Source organism: Peromyscus californicus, unplaced genomic scaffold (genome assembly GCF_007827085.1).
Source record: "Peromyscus californicus insignis strain IS unplaced genomic scaffold, ASM782708v3 Scaffold_2__1_contigs__length_46816999, whole genome shotgun sequence".
Taxonomy (NCBI): domain Eukaryota; kingdom Metazoa; phylum Chordata; class Mammalia; order Rodentia; family Cricetidae; genus Peromyscus; species Peromyscus californicus.
Window position 1 is genome coordinate 12,673,138 of NW_026294540.1, and position 12,838 is coordinate 12,685,975.

The window sequence follows — 12,838 nt, forward strand, 5'->3', positions numbered from 1 at the left end:
CCAGGAGCGGGAGTTATAGGCAGTTGTAAGTCACCTGACCTGGGTTCTGGGAACTAAAGCCAGGTCCTCTGGAAGAGCAGGAAGTGCTCTTAATTGCTGAGCGGATCTGGCCCTCTCGCCACATTTCTGTGTCCACTTAGTCACCTAACAGACACCGGAGTGCTGCTGCGTGTACCGTGGAGGGGGCGCGGGGAGGGGCACTGTTCAAGGTACCGAACGTGCAGCTGTCCAAGATGGCAGAAATCTTACTTGTCCCAGAGCTGAGAGCAAAGTGGGGCGGGGGTGGGGGGGCAGGCAGAGAATCAACAGGCAAGTAAGTGCCATGTCATCACGGGTGTCTCAGCAGCAGCCTGACAGCAGCCAGAGAGTCCACCCCACCCCAACCAGGCACCTCCCCTCAGGCAAAGCCAGAGAGGATGTAGTAGGAGACATCCCCAAATGAGCCTAAGCAAAGCAAATCCCAGCACTCTGGAGGCAGAGGCAGGCGGATCTCTGTGAGTTCGAGGACAGCCTGGTCTACAGAGCAAGTTCCAGGACAGCCAGGGCTAAACAGAGAAATCTTGTCTCAAAAGTCAAATAAATAAATAAACAAATAAACAGGCTTTAAGTTTAAAAGTTAACTTACTAATTTTCTTGAAGAATTCCCTTTTTTTAATGGAACCGTAAGGCGATGTGTGGGAGTATGTGTGTGATATCTGTGGGGATCATCATGCGTGTGCAGAGGTCAGAGGACAACCTGGGAATCAGTTCTCGCCTTCCACTGCTTCTGTACCTGCTGGGTGTGTCTATCTTGCTCAAAATCATAATACGTTGAAGCTGGGCATGGTGGCTCGTGTCTTTAATCCCAGCACTCAGAGGCAGAGGCAGGTGAGTTTCAGGACAGCCAGAAATACACAGAGAAACCCTGTCTCAAAAAAAGAAAGACAAAAGAAGAAAGGAGTCATAAGGTGATTTTGAGGTTCAGTAGAGAGTCTAGAATGAGTGAAGAGCGTTAATACGTTGGAACTCGGGGTCACAACACATGGCTCAAAGTGAACACCGTTTTGTATTCTTAACACTCTTTTTTGAAATGTCTTCAGGAAAGCATGTGTGCAGGTGATCTTTGCTTTATCAGTGGCATTGAAGTCTCCCGAGGCTCAGTCAGCAAGAGAGGCAGCCTGGATCCCAGGGGTCGGGGCTGCTTTATCTTCTTATCTCCTATTAATTTCCCGCCTCTCTTTCCTGCCTCAACATAACTTCAATGATGCAATAAAGACACAGAAGCCAGAATGGGGAAGGAGTGGGGTCAGGGGATAAGCCGAGCCTCTCAGAAGAGGTGAGCTCGGAAAAGCCTCCCCAAGAGCATGAATGACGGGAAGGACACCAGCAAGAGGGACTTGGTGTGGTGGAGAACCACTGGAGAGCTTTTAGGCAAAGGATGCCACAGTCTCATTGTATGTTAGTTAGTTCCCTGAGGTTCCCTATAGAAGGGGGCGGTGGCAGGAGGCTGCTGCCGTACTGCAGGCAGAGATGGACGGCAATGATGTTGGGTCTAGAGATGCCGGGAGTGGGTCCTGTTCAGCTCGGAGTCTAGAGGCAGAGCCTTCAGAACTGCCTGTGTAGATTATACGCTTTAGTGGTAACTTCGAGTCACCAACGATGCCTCGATGTCACATTAAGGAAAGGAATAAAAGCACTTCCCCTTCGAGTCTTTTAGCCAAGAGTGAGTCCAGATTTGAATTCCTCCACTCCATGTTCCTCTGCGGGAACCTGTGCCTGCTGATGGAGGCTGTCTTGGGGTTTGTCTGTGGGTGAGTGTGGCTGTGTGTAATGGCACCTTTTGTGTGTCTGTCAGGTGACTGTGTCTGTCCCCCACAAAGTGTCCCTCTGTCTTTATTGAGCAGCACTGGAAGCCATCACACAGGGGAGGGATGGGGTACTTGACAGGGATCTTACCCCAAACTCTGCAAGGATCACGTCACTGCCTTCAACTGATCCCGACTGACCCAGACAACTATAGTAATACAAACAATGGTTTATGAACCGACTTCCATAAATGGATATCCACTTTAGAAGGTTGCTTCAACCTCTGTATTTGCTGCTTTCAGCAAATGACACACACGCACTGTTCTGGGACAGGGGCAGTGAAGGGTACATGATTTAAGATTACAGCTATGTGTTAGCTTAGGCAGTAAAAGTTGGGTACACAGGAAGTCCAAAGCAAATAAGGTCGGTTACCACATTTTTTTTTTTCTTTCTCAAGACAGGGTTTCTCTGTGTAGCCCTGGCCATCCTGGAACTCTCTTTGTAGCCCAGGCTGGCCTCAACTCAGAGAGATCCGCCTGCCTTTGCCTCCTGAGTGCTGAGATTAAAGGCGTGCGCCACCAACACCAACACCACCACCTGGCTCTCAACATTGTTCTCTTAGAGGTAGATTAAACAGGCTGAGTACACAGTGGATCGCCTTATTCTTGTTTTTTTTTTTTGCGATAGGGTCTTACTATGTAGCCTGAGCTGGCCTTGAACTCCTCATCCTTCTTGCCTCTACCCCTCAAGGGCTGGGATTACAGGTGTGTGCCGTGCTGGCTAATCCTGGGAGAACTCCCCTTTCCACCGGCCTGGCCAGGACTGGCCAGCGGAGTGTAGGGTTGGCGTCTGTGAGTTCTCTGTGAAACTGGACTTTTACTTTTGGACGCTTACTCCACGGCCCTCACCCGCTCTCAATTTCTCTGCGTGTGCAGGGCTCTTCTCGTATCTACACGTGGGCCTCCTGATGAGACTGGGCTGTAGTTGGTGACTGCCCGTCAGACCGCAAGGACATGTCTAGTGGGATTGGGGTTTCCTGTTGCCTCATATACAGAGATACTAGATTCTAAAAATAAGTGCCCCCCCAACCTAACTTTTTCTGACCTGGGCTAGGGTACTCTGAGCACCCTAGGGCCTGGTTTGGGCCTCCGCTCCCCATCACAGCTATGGGAACCTCAAGTGCTTGCTCTGTCCCGCCCCTCCAGGTCACTCGCAGAGCCAAGGTGGCTCCTGCCAAGAGGATGAGCAGGTTCCTGAAGCACTTCACCGTGGCCGGGGACGACTACCACACGTGGAACATCAACTACAAGAAGTGGGAGAACGAGGAGGAGGAGGAGGAGCCGGCCCCCACCCCAGCGGAGGGAGAAGGCAGTACCGTGGGCCCAGATGCCGAGGCTGGCCCTGTCCCCGCACCCAGGCCGACCCTGGACTTCAGGAACAGGCTGAGGAAGCTCTTCACTTCCCACAGGTTTCAGGTAGGAGGCTGACGTCACCGGGTCTCCAAGGTGGGAGCCCCCCTTCTGCCGTGGCCACCCACCCGTGCATCCTACCACATGCCATGCTCTGTGGTCCGGCCTGTATTGACAGTGGGGAAGGGGGGGGTAATAAAGCGAAGGAAGGTTAAAGGCCCTCCCGTGGCCTGTCCCTCCGGATGGCGATGGCTTGGGCGTGACCAAGGAGGACATGTGGACGCATGCTGCAACTCTGAAAACAGGACTTGAGTCCCTGACAGGGGAGGTCCCAGTAGTGTGTGTGATGCCAGGTAGCCGAACCGTCCAGAATGCTCACAGCCGGATGGACAGATGGGAGGCCGTGGGAGGGAGGAAAGAATGTCGGGGGTGGCTGCTTGAGAGAGATGGGATTTCCTCTTGGGGTGGGGGTGGAAATACACTGGAACCAGCCCGTGGTGACGGCTGTACAGCCTGGCGACTGTTCCCGCTGCCACAGAGCTTTATGGCAACCTATGAATGGTTACTTCACGCTAGTTATTTTCACGTTTGTGTGTATACTCCAAGTACACTATGAGCGAGGCATTCATTCTACAGAGCGCCCGCTTCTGGACAAGGTCATGTGGCTTCCCTGCCTCAAAATCTCAGCACCATGGGCCCTCAGACCCTTCCTTATGGAGCGGTAACAAAAACATGTGGGGCTGGGGAATTGGCTGGGCGGGTAAAGTGCTTGTTGTGAAGCATGAAGACCCGAGTTTGGTTCCCCAGCGCCCAGGGCATGGCAGTACATGCCAGTTATCCCAGCACTGGGGGGCAGAGGCAGGCGGCTCCTTGGGGCTCACTGGCCACTTGGTGAGCCCCAGGTTCCATGAGAGAATTAGGTTGGAGAGTAATTGAAGACACTAACATGGACCTCTGGCTTCCGTGTGTGTGTGTGTGTACACAAATACACACACACACACACACACACACACACTCCACCCATGTGCCTGGCTCTCACTGTTAACCTCTCTCCATATGCTGCCATAGGGGGAGGTAAGGGACTTCCTGGCTGAGCCCTGGGGGGACCATCTATCCCAACCTTGTGAAAGGCAATTTTTGAAAAAAGATTTACTATTTTATTTATGTATGTGTGCGCCTCCATCAGTTTATGTCCACCATTTGTATGCAGGAGCTCTCAGAGGCTAGAGGGTGTCTGAACCCTGGAGCTGGAGTTACAGGTGATTGTGAGTCACCTGATATGGGTCCTAGGAATTGAACCTAGGTCCTCTGCAAGAGCAGCATTCTTTTTTTTTTTTTTTGGTTTTTCGAGACAGGGTTTCTCTGTGTAGCTTTGCGCCTTTCCTGGAACTTACTCTGTAGCCCAGGCAGGCCTCGAACTCATAGAGATCCACCTGCCTCTGCCTCCCAAGTGCTGGGATTAAAGGCATGCGCCACCATCACCCTGAGGTAGCAAGCTGGTGTCTAGAAGCATGGCTGTTCCAGGAAAATGCAAGAGACCAGGGGTGTGGGAACAATCACAGCGCCTGGTGGGTCCAGTACCACAGGGAGGCACTTAGGGGATGCCACTCTGGGCATTAGAACTCAAGTCCCTGCTAGAAGCAGGGAGCAGCTCCACATTCATCCCCGACACTGTTCTCAGGCGGGGGTGGTGGTGGATTATATTGGTCTTTTTTCCCCACTTAAGGCAAGCCAACAACCCAGCATCCCTTGCCGTTCTGCCTGCCCCTCTGTGGCTGCGGCAGGAAACATGGTATTATGTTGTTGGGGTTGAAATCCAAACCTGCAATTTCAGAGCAAACAGAGGGAGCCGGCTTCCTTCCAGCTGTAAAGGGAGCCCCAGACCTACCCCCTCTGGATGTCCCTGCCTTTGGAAGGGGCTCATCCCGCCACTCAGCCTGCCGGCCTTGGGTCTCACTCTCAGGCTGGAAAAAAAGAGGACTACCATAAAGGCATCCCCTGAGGGGACAGTGTCTATGTATTGTAGATGGCAGCAAGCTGGATGTGACAGTCTGGAGTGGCAGGAATGTCAAATGCTGCTTAGCATGGCTACAGGTCCCCTGCAGGGAAGGGATGAGGTCTAAAAGTCTGGACAGAGACTGGGAGTCAAGAGGTCGATGGTGACTGTCACCTGACATTCAAGGTTGAGCGCAGTAGGCCCCAGGGGTGGAAGGGCATGTTTCAGGCAGGGGACTGAGATGCTCAAGGGCCTGGGATGAAAGGAGACTGTGGCCTACTGAGTCGGGGAGTGGAGGAGGGGTACAAGGTTCCTGTGGATAAAGCAACAAGGTTTTTCAACGAGACGGGCTGCTGTGGACGGGCTGTGTGTGGGTGACATGACCAGATACGTTCAGGATTTTGGATGGAAGCCAGATGGGATGGGAGGAGGGGACAGCGGTTCAGGAGTTTTGCTCTCTGATGGTAGGATCTGCAACACAGTGCCAGAGCGTGTCACATGAGATGGTATAATCAAGAGGGGACATGGATGAGTCAGCCTCCCGGGAAGGCGATGTGAGATGGGTCTGGCACTTTGACCTTGATCCGGGGCGGCCAGAGATGAGCCCTCTGCTCACCTGGCCGCACACGCCCATTGTCACTGGAGTGCAGTGTGTGGCCAGCTGAGGCTTTGGTTCCAGTGCACCCAACAGGGCAGGATCTGGGTTAGCAAAGGGATGTGACTCCCCTCCCACAGAAAGCAACCAGGTAGAGGGGCAGATTTGAGGTTTGGGGCATCAGTTTATAGAGGCTAAGCATTAAGATCCATCTTTGTCTTTTCTTGGTCTCTCTTTCTCACTTCTAACTTCAGGTGACAGTCACATGATAAACAATTAATCTTTTTTTGTTTTGTTTTCTGAGACAAGGTTTCTCTGTGTAACAGCGCTAGCTTTCCTGGAACTCGCTCTGTAGACCAGGCTGGCCTCGAACTCACAGAGATCCACCTGTCTCTGCTTCTCAAGTACTGGGATTAAAGGCGTGCGCCACCACTGCTTGGCTAAAATTAATCATTTTAAAGTGATGAGTATTTCTGTGGTGTGTAGTGCACAGAGTACTGCATAGCTCACCACTAGCCAGTTCAGAATATTGTCACTGTCCATCCTGCCCTACCGCCACCCTGCAGTCTGCATTTTCCCAGTGTTCTGTGATCACATCACGGGTGGCCTGAGGCGCTGTCTACACGCAACACAGCATGTTCACAGCTCATCCACACAGTAGCACAGATCCATGCTTCATGCCTTTTGGTGGTGTGTGTGGTGGGTCTGTTCTCAATGCAGTTGTGCTTTGGTTTTAGAGCATGCGACTTTGCTAATCCCTCTGGTTCTAAAATAAACAAGAATTAAAAAAAAAAAAACAGGCTGGGAAGATGGTTCTGTCAATAAAGTGCTTGCTTTCCAAGTAAGAGGACGCAAGTTCTGGGGTCCGGAACCCAGGTTTTAACAGAAGACAGAAGAACCTGGTGTGATAGTGCTGAAGAGAGACAGGACTCCTGGGGCTCGCAGGCTGGTTAGTTTAGAAAGCCCACCCCAGTGAGAGACCCTGCCTCAAAACATAAGGTCAAGCTGGGCGGTGGCACATGCCTTTAATCCCAGCACTCAGGAGGCAGAGGCAGGCAGATCTCTGAGTTCAAGGACAACCTCGTCTACAGAATGAGTTCCAGAGAAACCCTATCTTGAAAAAACAATCAAATAGAATGGGACCCTGAGTGCCCTGTGGGGAGCTTGGGAACTCCTCTCCCTTTGGGGTCCACAGTCTTACTCCCTGTCCCTTGGTCGCCCAGTCTGTTTCTCCAGTACCATCTCACAAAGCAAATGCCACTCCTAACAGGCAAATAGGGTTTTGGTTTTAAGTTTCATTTTTTTTCTTTCTCTGTGGTTTGCTGTTGCCGGGGTACACACAGAGCAGATGCTCATAAGTTATTCAACACACCCCAGCCTTGGGACTCTGAGTTCCAGAAGGGGCCCCCCAAAGGCTGCCTGTCCTCAGGGACTGGGGTGACAATGTGATCACCCAGTGGGCGAATCAAGCTGCTCCCAGAGTGTGACAGGCCCACCCTGCATGGTCGGGGCAAGGGAGGAGAAGGCAGGGCTCCCTGGAGAGTAGGAGGAGGGGGCAGGGGTCCCATTCTTAACCATTTCCCAGTGGTTCCTGAGAATGAAGTGGTCCCATCCTGGCCTCACGTCCTCTGCTCCTCCCCACCAGGTCATCATCATCTGCCTGGTGATCCTGGATGCCCTCCTGGTACTTGCTGAGCTCCTCCTGGATCTGAAGATCATTGAGCCAGACAAGAAAGACTATGCGGTCAAGGTATGCACGTGGTACGGGCACACACGTGGTACAGGTGCACACGTGTACAGGCACACCCGTGCTGCAGGTGCACACCAGCCCCACCCGAGCCATGCATGCACCCGGCTCAGGTCCATAGGCAGCCAGGGCATATACAGGGCACTGCGGATGGCGTCACTATCTGCAGGCGGGGAGGGTGCTGACCGGGTCACCTGATGCTGCTCAGTGCACGTGAATGAGCCCAACCTCCTCCTGCTCTTTCCCTGGGGGGCATGCCTTACTGGGGTGTGTTACAATCAATCTTACACTTTTTGTCCCCAGTATGGCCACTGTGAGCCTCAGTAAGGCGGCTACATGTCCTTTTGACATGACCACGTGAGCTGGAGTATGCCCTTGCTTCCCGGCTTCCTTAGAAAGAAACTGGGAACTCTTCAGGTACCACTAGTCTTTTTTTTTGGCGGGGGGGAGCTGAGGACCGAACCCAGGGCCTTGCGCTTGCTAGGCAAGCGCTCTACCACTGAGCTAAATCCCCCACCCCATGTATCACTAGTCTTTATTGACCCCTCAGGGAGTGTGTGACTCTCCTCCAGGCCTCAGCAGTGGAGTAACAGTTACAGGAAGTGCCATCGTCTGTCTAGCAGGTGCATTCATTCATTCACAGACAGGGTTTCTCTGTGTAGCCTTGGCCATCCTGGAACTCGATTTGTAGACCAGGCTGGCCTCAAACTCAGAGATCCACCTGCCTCTGTCTCCCAGGTGCTGGGATTAAAGGTGTGCGCCTTTTATTGGACACTGACATTGTCCCCTCCACACAGTTCTGCCCATAGTACTGCAGTGACCGGCCAATGTGCCTGCCCATCCACAGGCTGTGTTCCTCGCAGTGGGGTGGCTGGGCCAGAGGACACTGGAGGGCTGGGGTTATTGTTCTCTCTGGCACTGGAAAGCAAAGCCCCGGCCTTGTGAGTGCTGTGAAAGCGCTCAGGACAGAGTGCGGCCGCAGCCCGTCTCTATGGCTAGTTTAGCCAGTTTCACTCTGTGGCCCAGGCAGGCCTTGAACTCTTGATCTTCCTGCCTCAGCTTCCCAAGCACTGGGTTGACAGCCCAGCCTCATTATCCTCAACGAGTGGAAGCCTTGTCTGTGATGGGGACAGCTGTCTTCGGCACTGAGTCCTCTCTGGTACCAGGCTGGTGTGCTTGGGGTTGGCAGCGGTGGCCAGGGACGGCCCTGTGACGGTCAGTGCTCCCGGCCCGTTCTGTCCCCACAGGCCTTCCACTACTTGAGTTTTGCCGTCCTGGTCTTCTTCATGTTGGAGATTTTCCTGAAGATCTTTGTCTTCCGCCTGGAGTTCTTCCACCACAAGTTTGAGATCCTGGATGCCATCGTGGTGGTGGTGTCCTTCATCCTCGACCTCATCCTCTTCTTTAAAAAGCACCAGTTTGAAGCTCTTGGCCTGCTGATCCTGCTGCGGCTCTGGCGGGTGGCCCGGATCATCAACGGTGCGTCTCCCGTGCTCCTAGGCTGCGTGGAGGTGGGGGGTGGGGGTAGGCACTGTGGTGGGTACCAAGGTGGCAATACAGTCACCAGATGCCCAGGATCTCATACCTGGTTTCTGTCATGGCTGCTGCCTCCTTGGAATCTGGAGAAAGGTAGATAGTAATACTTGGTGACGAGCTGCCACCTCTGGCTGCGGACCATGATTGCTCCAAAGTCGTTTCACACTCTGGCCATATTTTCATGGTTACCAGGAGGTAGCTATGGACGTACGGGACTCTTGCCCCAGGCAGCACAGGAGGACAGCATCCTCCAGAAGGGAGGCAGGTGGCTGAGCGGTGCTCTGTGCTGACTGCCCAACTCCAGGGGCCCCTCATGGAGCTTCCAGTTTCCGTGAGTGACCACTGTTGCTGACACTTGTTACCATCCCCTGGCTTCTGGATCTGGACAGGACACTCAGGGAGATCTTGCTCTGCCAGGCACAAACGCGGCCCCTGGCATCCGGGTCTGAGGAGCAGCGCTTCTGCGGGGCCATGGCTGGCTGGCGGGTGAAGCCCTTCAGTCTTCTCAAGAACTACTGTAGTCACTTTCCAAGCTCTGTGCCCCTCAGCAGTTTTGCTGCCGAGAACCTGGGGTGTCCTCAGGGGATGGAGATAGTCAGCTAGGCTTGGGAAGGCTGAGGTGAGTGGGTGGCAGTGACCTCAGGGGCTCTGGCTGGCACCTCCTGTCCCACTGCCCACTCAGTTCCCCAGAGCTGCAGGTAGAGGGCTGCTGCGGCCTGGGATTGCAGGTGGTCGCAGCTCAGCCAGCTTAGCTCTGGGCAGAAGAGAAAAGCATACGAGGAACATTCCTTTGTGTCCTGTGGAGACGGAGGTGACAGGCTGGTGACACACGGTATTTACACGAATTAATTAAAAAGACAGAGGTGAAAGGTTTATTAAATACACCACAGCGCAGCCACAGAGAGTGGGCTCCTGATGGGGCGCCCTGGCTGAGAGGGGCTGGAAGCCTCATGGGGCAGCTGGGGCAGGTGACCTCGTGGTACTCGTGGGCCTTATCTGGGTTTGTATCTGAGGGGCAGCACTGGTGTTTCTTGAGACTGGCCGTGGGGTCAGGAGCCGTGGGTCACTGGAGCTGTGCAAGGCATCCCAGGTTAGCAGGTCATGTGTCAACCAGTCAGGGCCACGCTCCAGCACAGTTAAAGCAGGGGCTTTAACTTTGGGCCTTTTCATCTCCCCACTCTGGACTCTGCCCAGGGAAGACAAGCAGCTTTCAGTTACTGCTGGGGACACTTGTCCTTGGGGAATGGGAACACAGGGGTCTGCAGAGACTGTGCCATGGGGGCCTCAGGGAAAGACTACCTAACTGCGTACTCTCTGGCTCAGAAATGGCAATCTTGAACCGGGTGGTGGTGGCGGCGGCACACGCCTTTAATCCCAGCACTCGGGAGGCAGAGGCAGGTGGATCTCTGTGAGTTCGAGGCCAGCCTGGGCTACAGAGTGAGTTCCAGGTCAGGCACCAAAGCTACACAGAGAAACCCTGTCTTGGAAAAAAAGAAAGAAAGAAATGGCAATCTTGCCCTCCTGGCTGAGGCTGCCAGTGACAGTTGTCGCTAGGGTCCCAAGTATATTCAGGAATTAGCATACAAGTCTTGGGGCTGACTAGAGGGCTCAGTCACTAAAGACACTTGCCACTAAGCTTGATGACCTGAGTTCAAGCCCTAGGACCCGCATGACAAAGGCCAAGAACTGGTTCCCACAAGCTGTCCTCTGATGTCCACAAGTACCCCCTCTTTCTTTTTCTGTCTCTGTCTCCATCTCTGTCTCCATCTCTGTCTCTCTGTCTCCGTCTCTGTCTCTCTGTCTCTGTCTCTCTCTCTCACACACACACACAGTTAAAACAAGCTGTTGCACCACGACCCTCCCCTCCCTTCCAGGCATCATCATCTCGGTGAAGACGCGCTCGGAACGGCAGATCTTAAGGTTAAAGCAGATAAACATTCAACTGGCCACCAAGATCCAGCACCTGGAATTCAGCTGCTCTGAGAAGGTGAGGCGGCTCGGGGGACCGGTTCCACTGCCGTCCCCTCCAGCCCACGACTGCCCGTCCCCTGTAGCCCACAACCCTGCCTGCTGCCCCTTCTTCCCAGTCTTTTTGGCTTACGCAGCGGCTCCTGGAGCCAGGCCCAGTCCCTCCTCAGGGCATCTTGTTCCTGTTGTCACTGCCCAGGGCCCCTCCTGGGAACGGCTCCCCTCAGCAGCCAGAATGCCACAGACTGGCTCTTAGCTCTCTGTAGCCCCAGGCCTGTGGGAATGTGGCTCAGAAGCTCATCGGCCGGTGTCTGTCTGCTTTTACAACAGGAACAAGAAATTGAGAGACTTAACAAGCTGCTGAGACAGAACGGACTTCTCGGGACGGGAACTAGCCTTCCAGAAGCTCTACCCTAGAGAAGCCGGGCGCTGGCCAGAGAGCAACTGTGTGCTGCCAAGTCCAGTCCTCATCTTTGCCTTGGCTTGCGCTTGCTGGATGCTGGGGACACATCTGTCAGCTCCGCTGCCTCTTCGGTCTGACCCGGCGCCACCTGTCCACGCCCTCCTCCTGCAGCAAAGGAATCATGACCACCTTTTCTCAGCTGGACTCTGTTCAAAAACGGACAAGGAAGTTGGGCTTGGAAAACTTAATGCCACTGCTTCCCTCCGTGTGTAGGGGACCGGCCCACCCTTTCGTAGGCATATTCTGAAAGGAGGAGAAGCTGACACCTTGCCCCAGCCCGTTCTAGAAAACCTTCCTTAGCCGGTCCACAGCTTCTCCCACTGCATCCCCTAGGGGAGGCATCCTGGTACCCAGCCCCTCCTCTGCAGCATCCAACTGTGTCAGCTTCAAACTGGCTCTGCACTCATCAGCATCCCTCTCAATTACTGTACAATTAATGTATAAAATAAGCGCCCTCTTTCTCCTGGGCCCGCCTACCACATTCTCTCCCGGGTGGCAGCCCACACCAGCCCACCAGTTACAGAGCTAGCTCACGGCAGGGGGGGCCCCCAGACGGCCCTGTAATTAGCATCATCTTGGGGTACAGTGCCCTTGTGGGCACAGGTTTTTATACAGCCTCTTACAGGTTTGTACTTCTCCAACGCTGATGGGCATTTTGAAGACAGCTCCCGAGAGATGAGGGATAATGCCCTGAGGAGGCTCTCCATGCATTGCTACATCAGGCTCTGTCCCTCCACCTCACCAGAGGCGACAAGGCCCGTGACCACCAGACCTGACCCCCAGTCCAGCAGGGTAAAGTTTCTGAGAGGAAGAGACACGGAGATGGGCAGAGAGCTGGTTTAAGGGGAGGAGCACCTAGGTCAGGGTCCTCCTGAGCCTCGGGCCTGGGCGCCCACTGCTGCAGAAGGGAAGACCTTCAGGGTGCGTACTCACTCCTGCAGGGCCACCCGCATCACACAAATGGGAAGAAGAAGCTGAAGGGCAGCCTGGCGTTGATGGTGGGTGGGGCTCGGAAGCCTGCCTCCGCAGGGGCTGACACATCCACAAATGTCACTGTGGTGGAGATGACAATCGTCCTCTCGGGCCCTGGGAGGGGCTGTAATGGAAGACAGAACGGGCACGGTCATCATCTTCCTCACTCAGCTGGAGTCTGGCAGGTCTGTGGAGTCGCTGAGGCCCAGCGCAGCCGAGGTGCACCACGCTCCAGGCTGATCCAGCAAGAGCAACCACGGTTGTTGTGACCACGAATAAAACCTGTCAGTGAGTTTTCCCCTCGCAGTAAAAGTTAAAGGATGATGATGAAACTGTTTTGAGATTCAAAATTAGTTAGGCACGATGG

The 12,838-nt window shown here is 54.1% G+C and overlaps 2 protein-coding genes across 8 annotated transcripts in view; one reads left to right on the top strand and one right to left on the bottom strand.

The window, feature by feature from the left end:
• Hvcn1 (hydrogen voltage gated channel 1) overlaps positions 1–11,475 on the top strand; it is a 29,602-nt gene extending 18,127 nt beyond the window's left edge. For 2 of the 4 annotated variants that reach the window (XM_052755300.1, XM_052755301.1), the window contains 4 exons: positions 2,991–3,260; positions 7,431–7,535; positions 8,780–9,011; positions 10,943–11,299. In XM_052755300.1, coding sequence (XP_052611260.1) covers positions 2,991–3,260; positions 7,431–7,535; positions 8,780–9,011; positions 10,943–11,292 — 957 coding nt within the window. In that variant the 3' untranslated portion in view covers positions 11,293–11,299. Of the gene's footprint in view, positions 1–307; positions 3,261–7,430; positions 7,536–8,779; positions 9,012–10,942; positions 11,300–11,366 lie in introns of those variants that run through there. The other 2 variants (XM_052755302.1, XM_052755299.1) reach the window with 2 other exon arrangements.
• The window catches only part of Tctn1 (tectonic family member 1), a 29,797-nt gene continuing 26,876 nt past the window's right edge, over positions 9,918–12,838 (bottom strand). Inside the window, exons 14-16 of one of the 4 annotated variants that reach the window (XR_008222033.1) lie at positions 11,449–12,595; positions 11,170–11,351; positions 9,918–10,254 (exon numbers count right to left, since the gene is read on the bottom strand). Coding sequence is in view for 3 of the 4 variants with exons in the window: in XM_052755298.1 (XP_052611258.1) it covers positions 12,452–12,595 (144 nt within the window). In the remaining variant the exon portion in view is untranslated. Of the gene's footprint in view, positions 10,255–11,169; positions 11,352–11,448; positions 12,596–12,838 lie in introns of those variants that run through there. The other 3 variants (XM_052755298.1, XM_052755297.1, XM_052755296.1) reach the window with 3 other exon arrangements.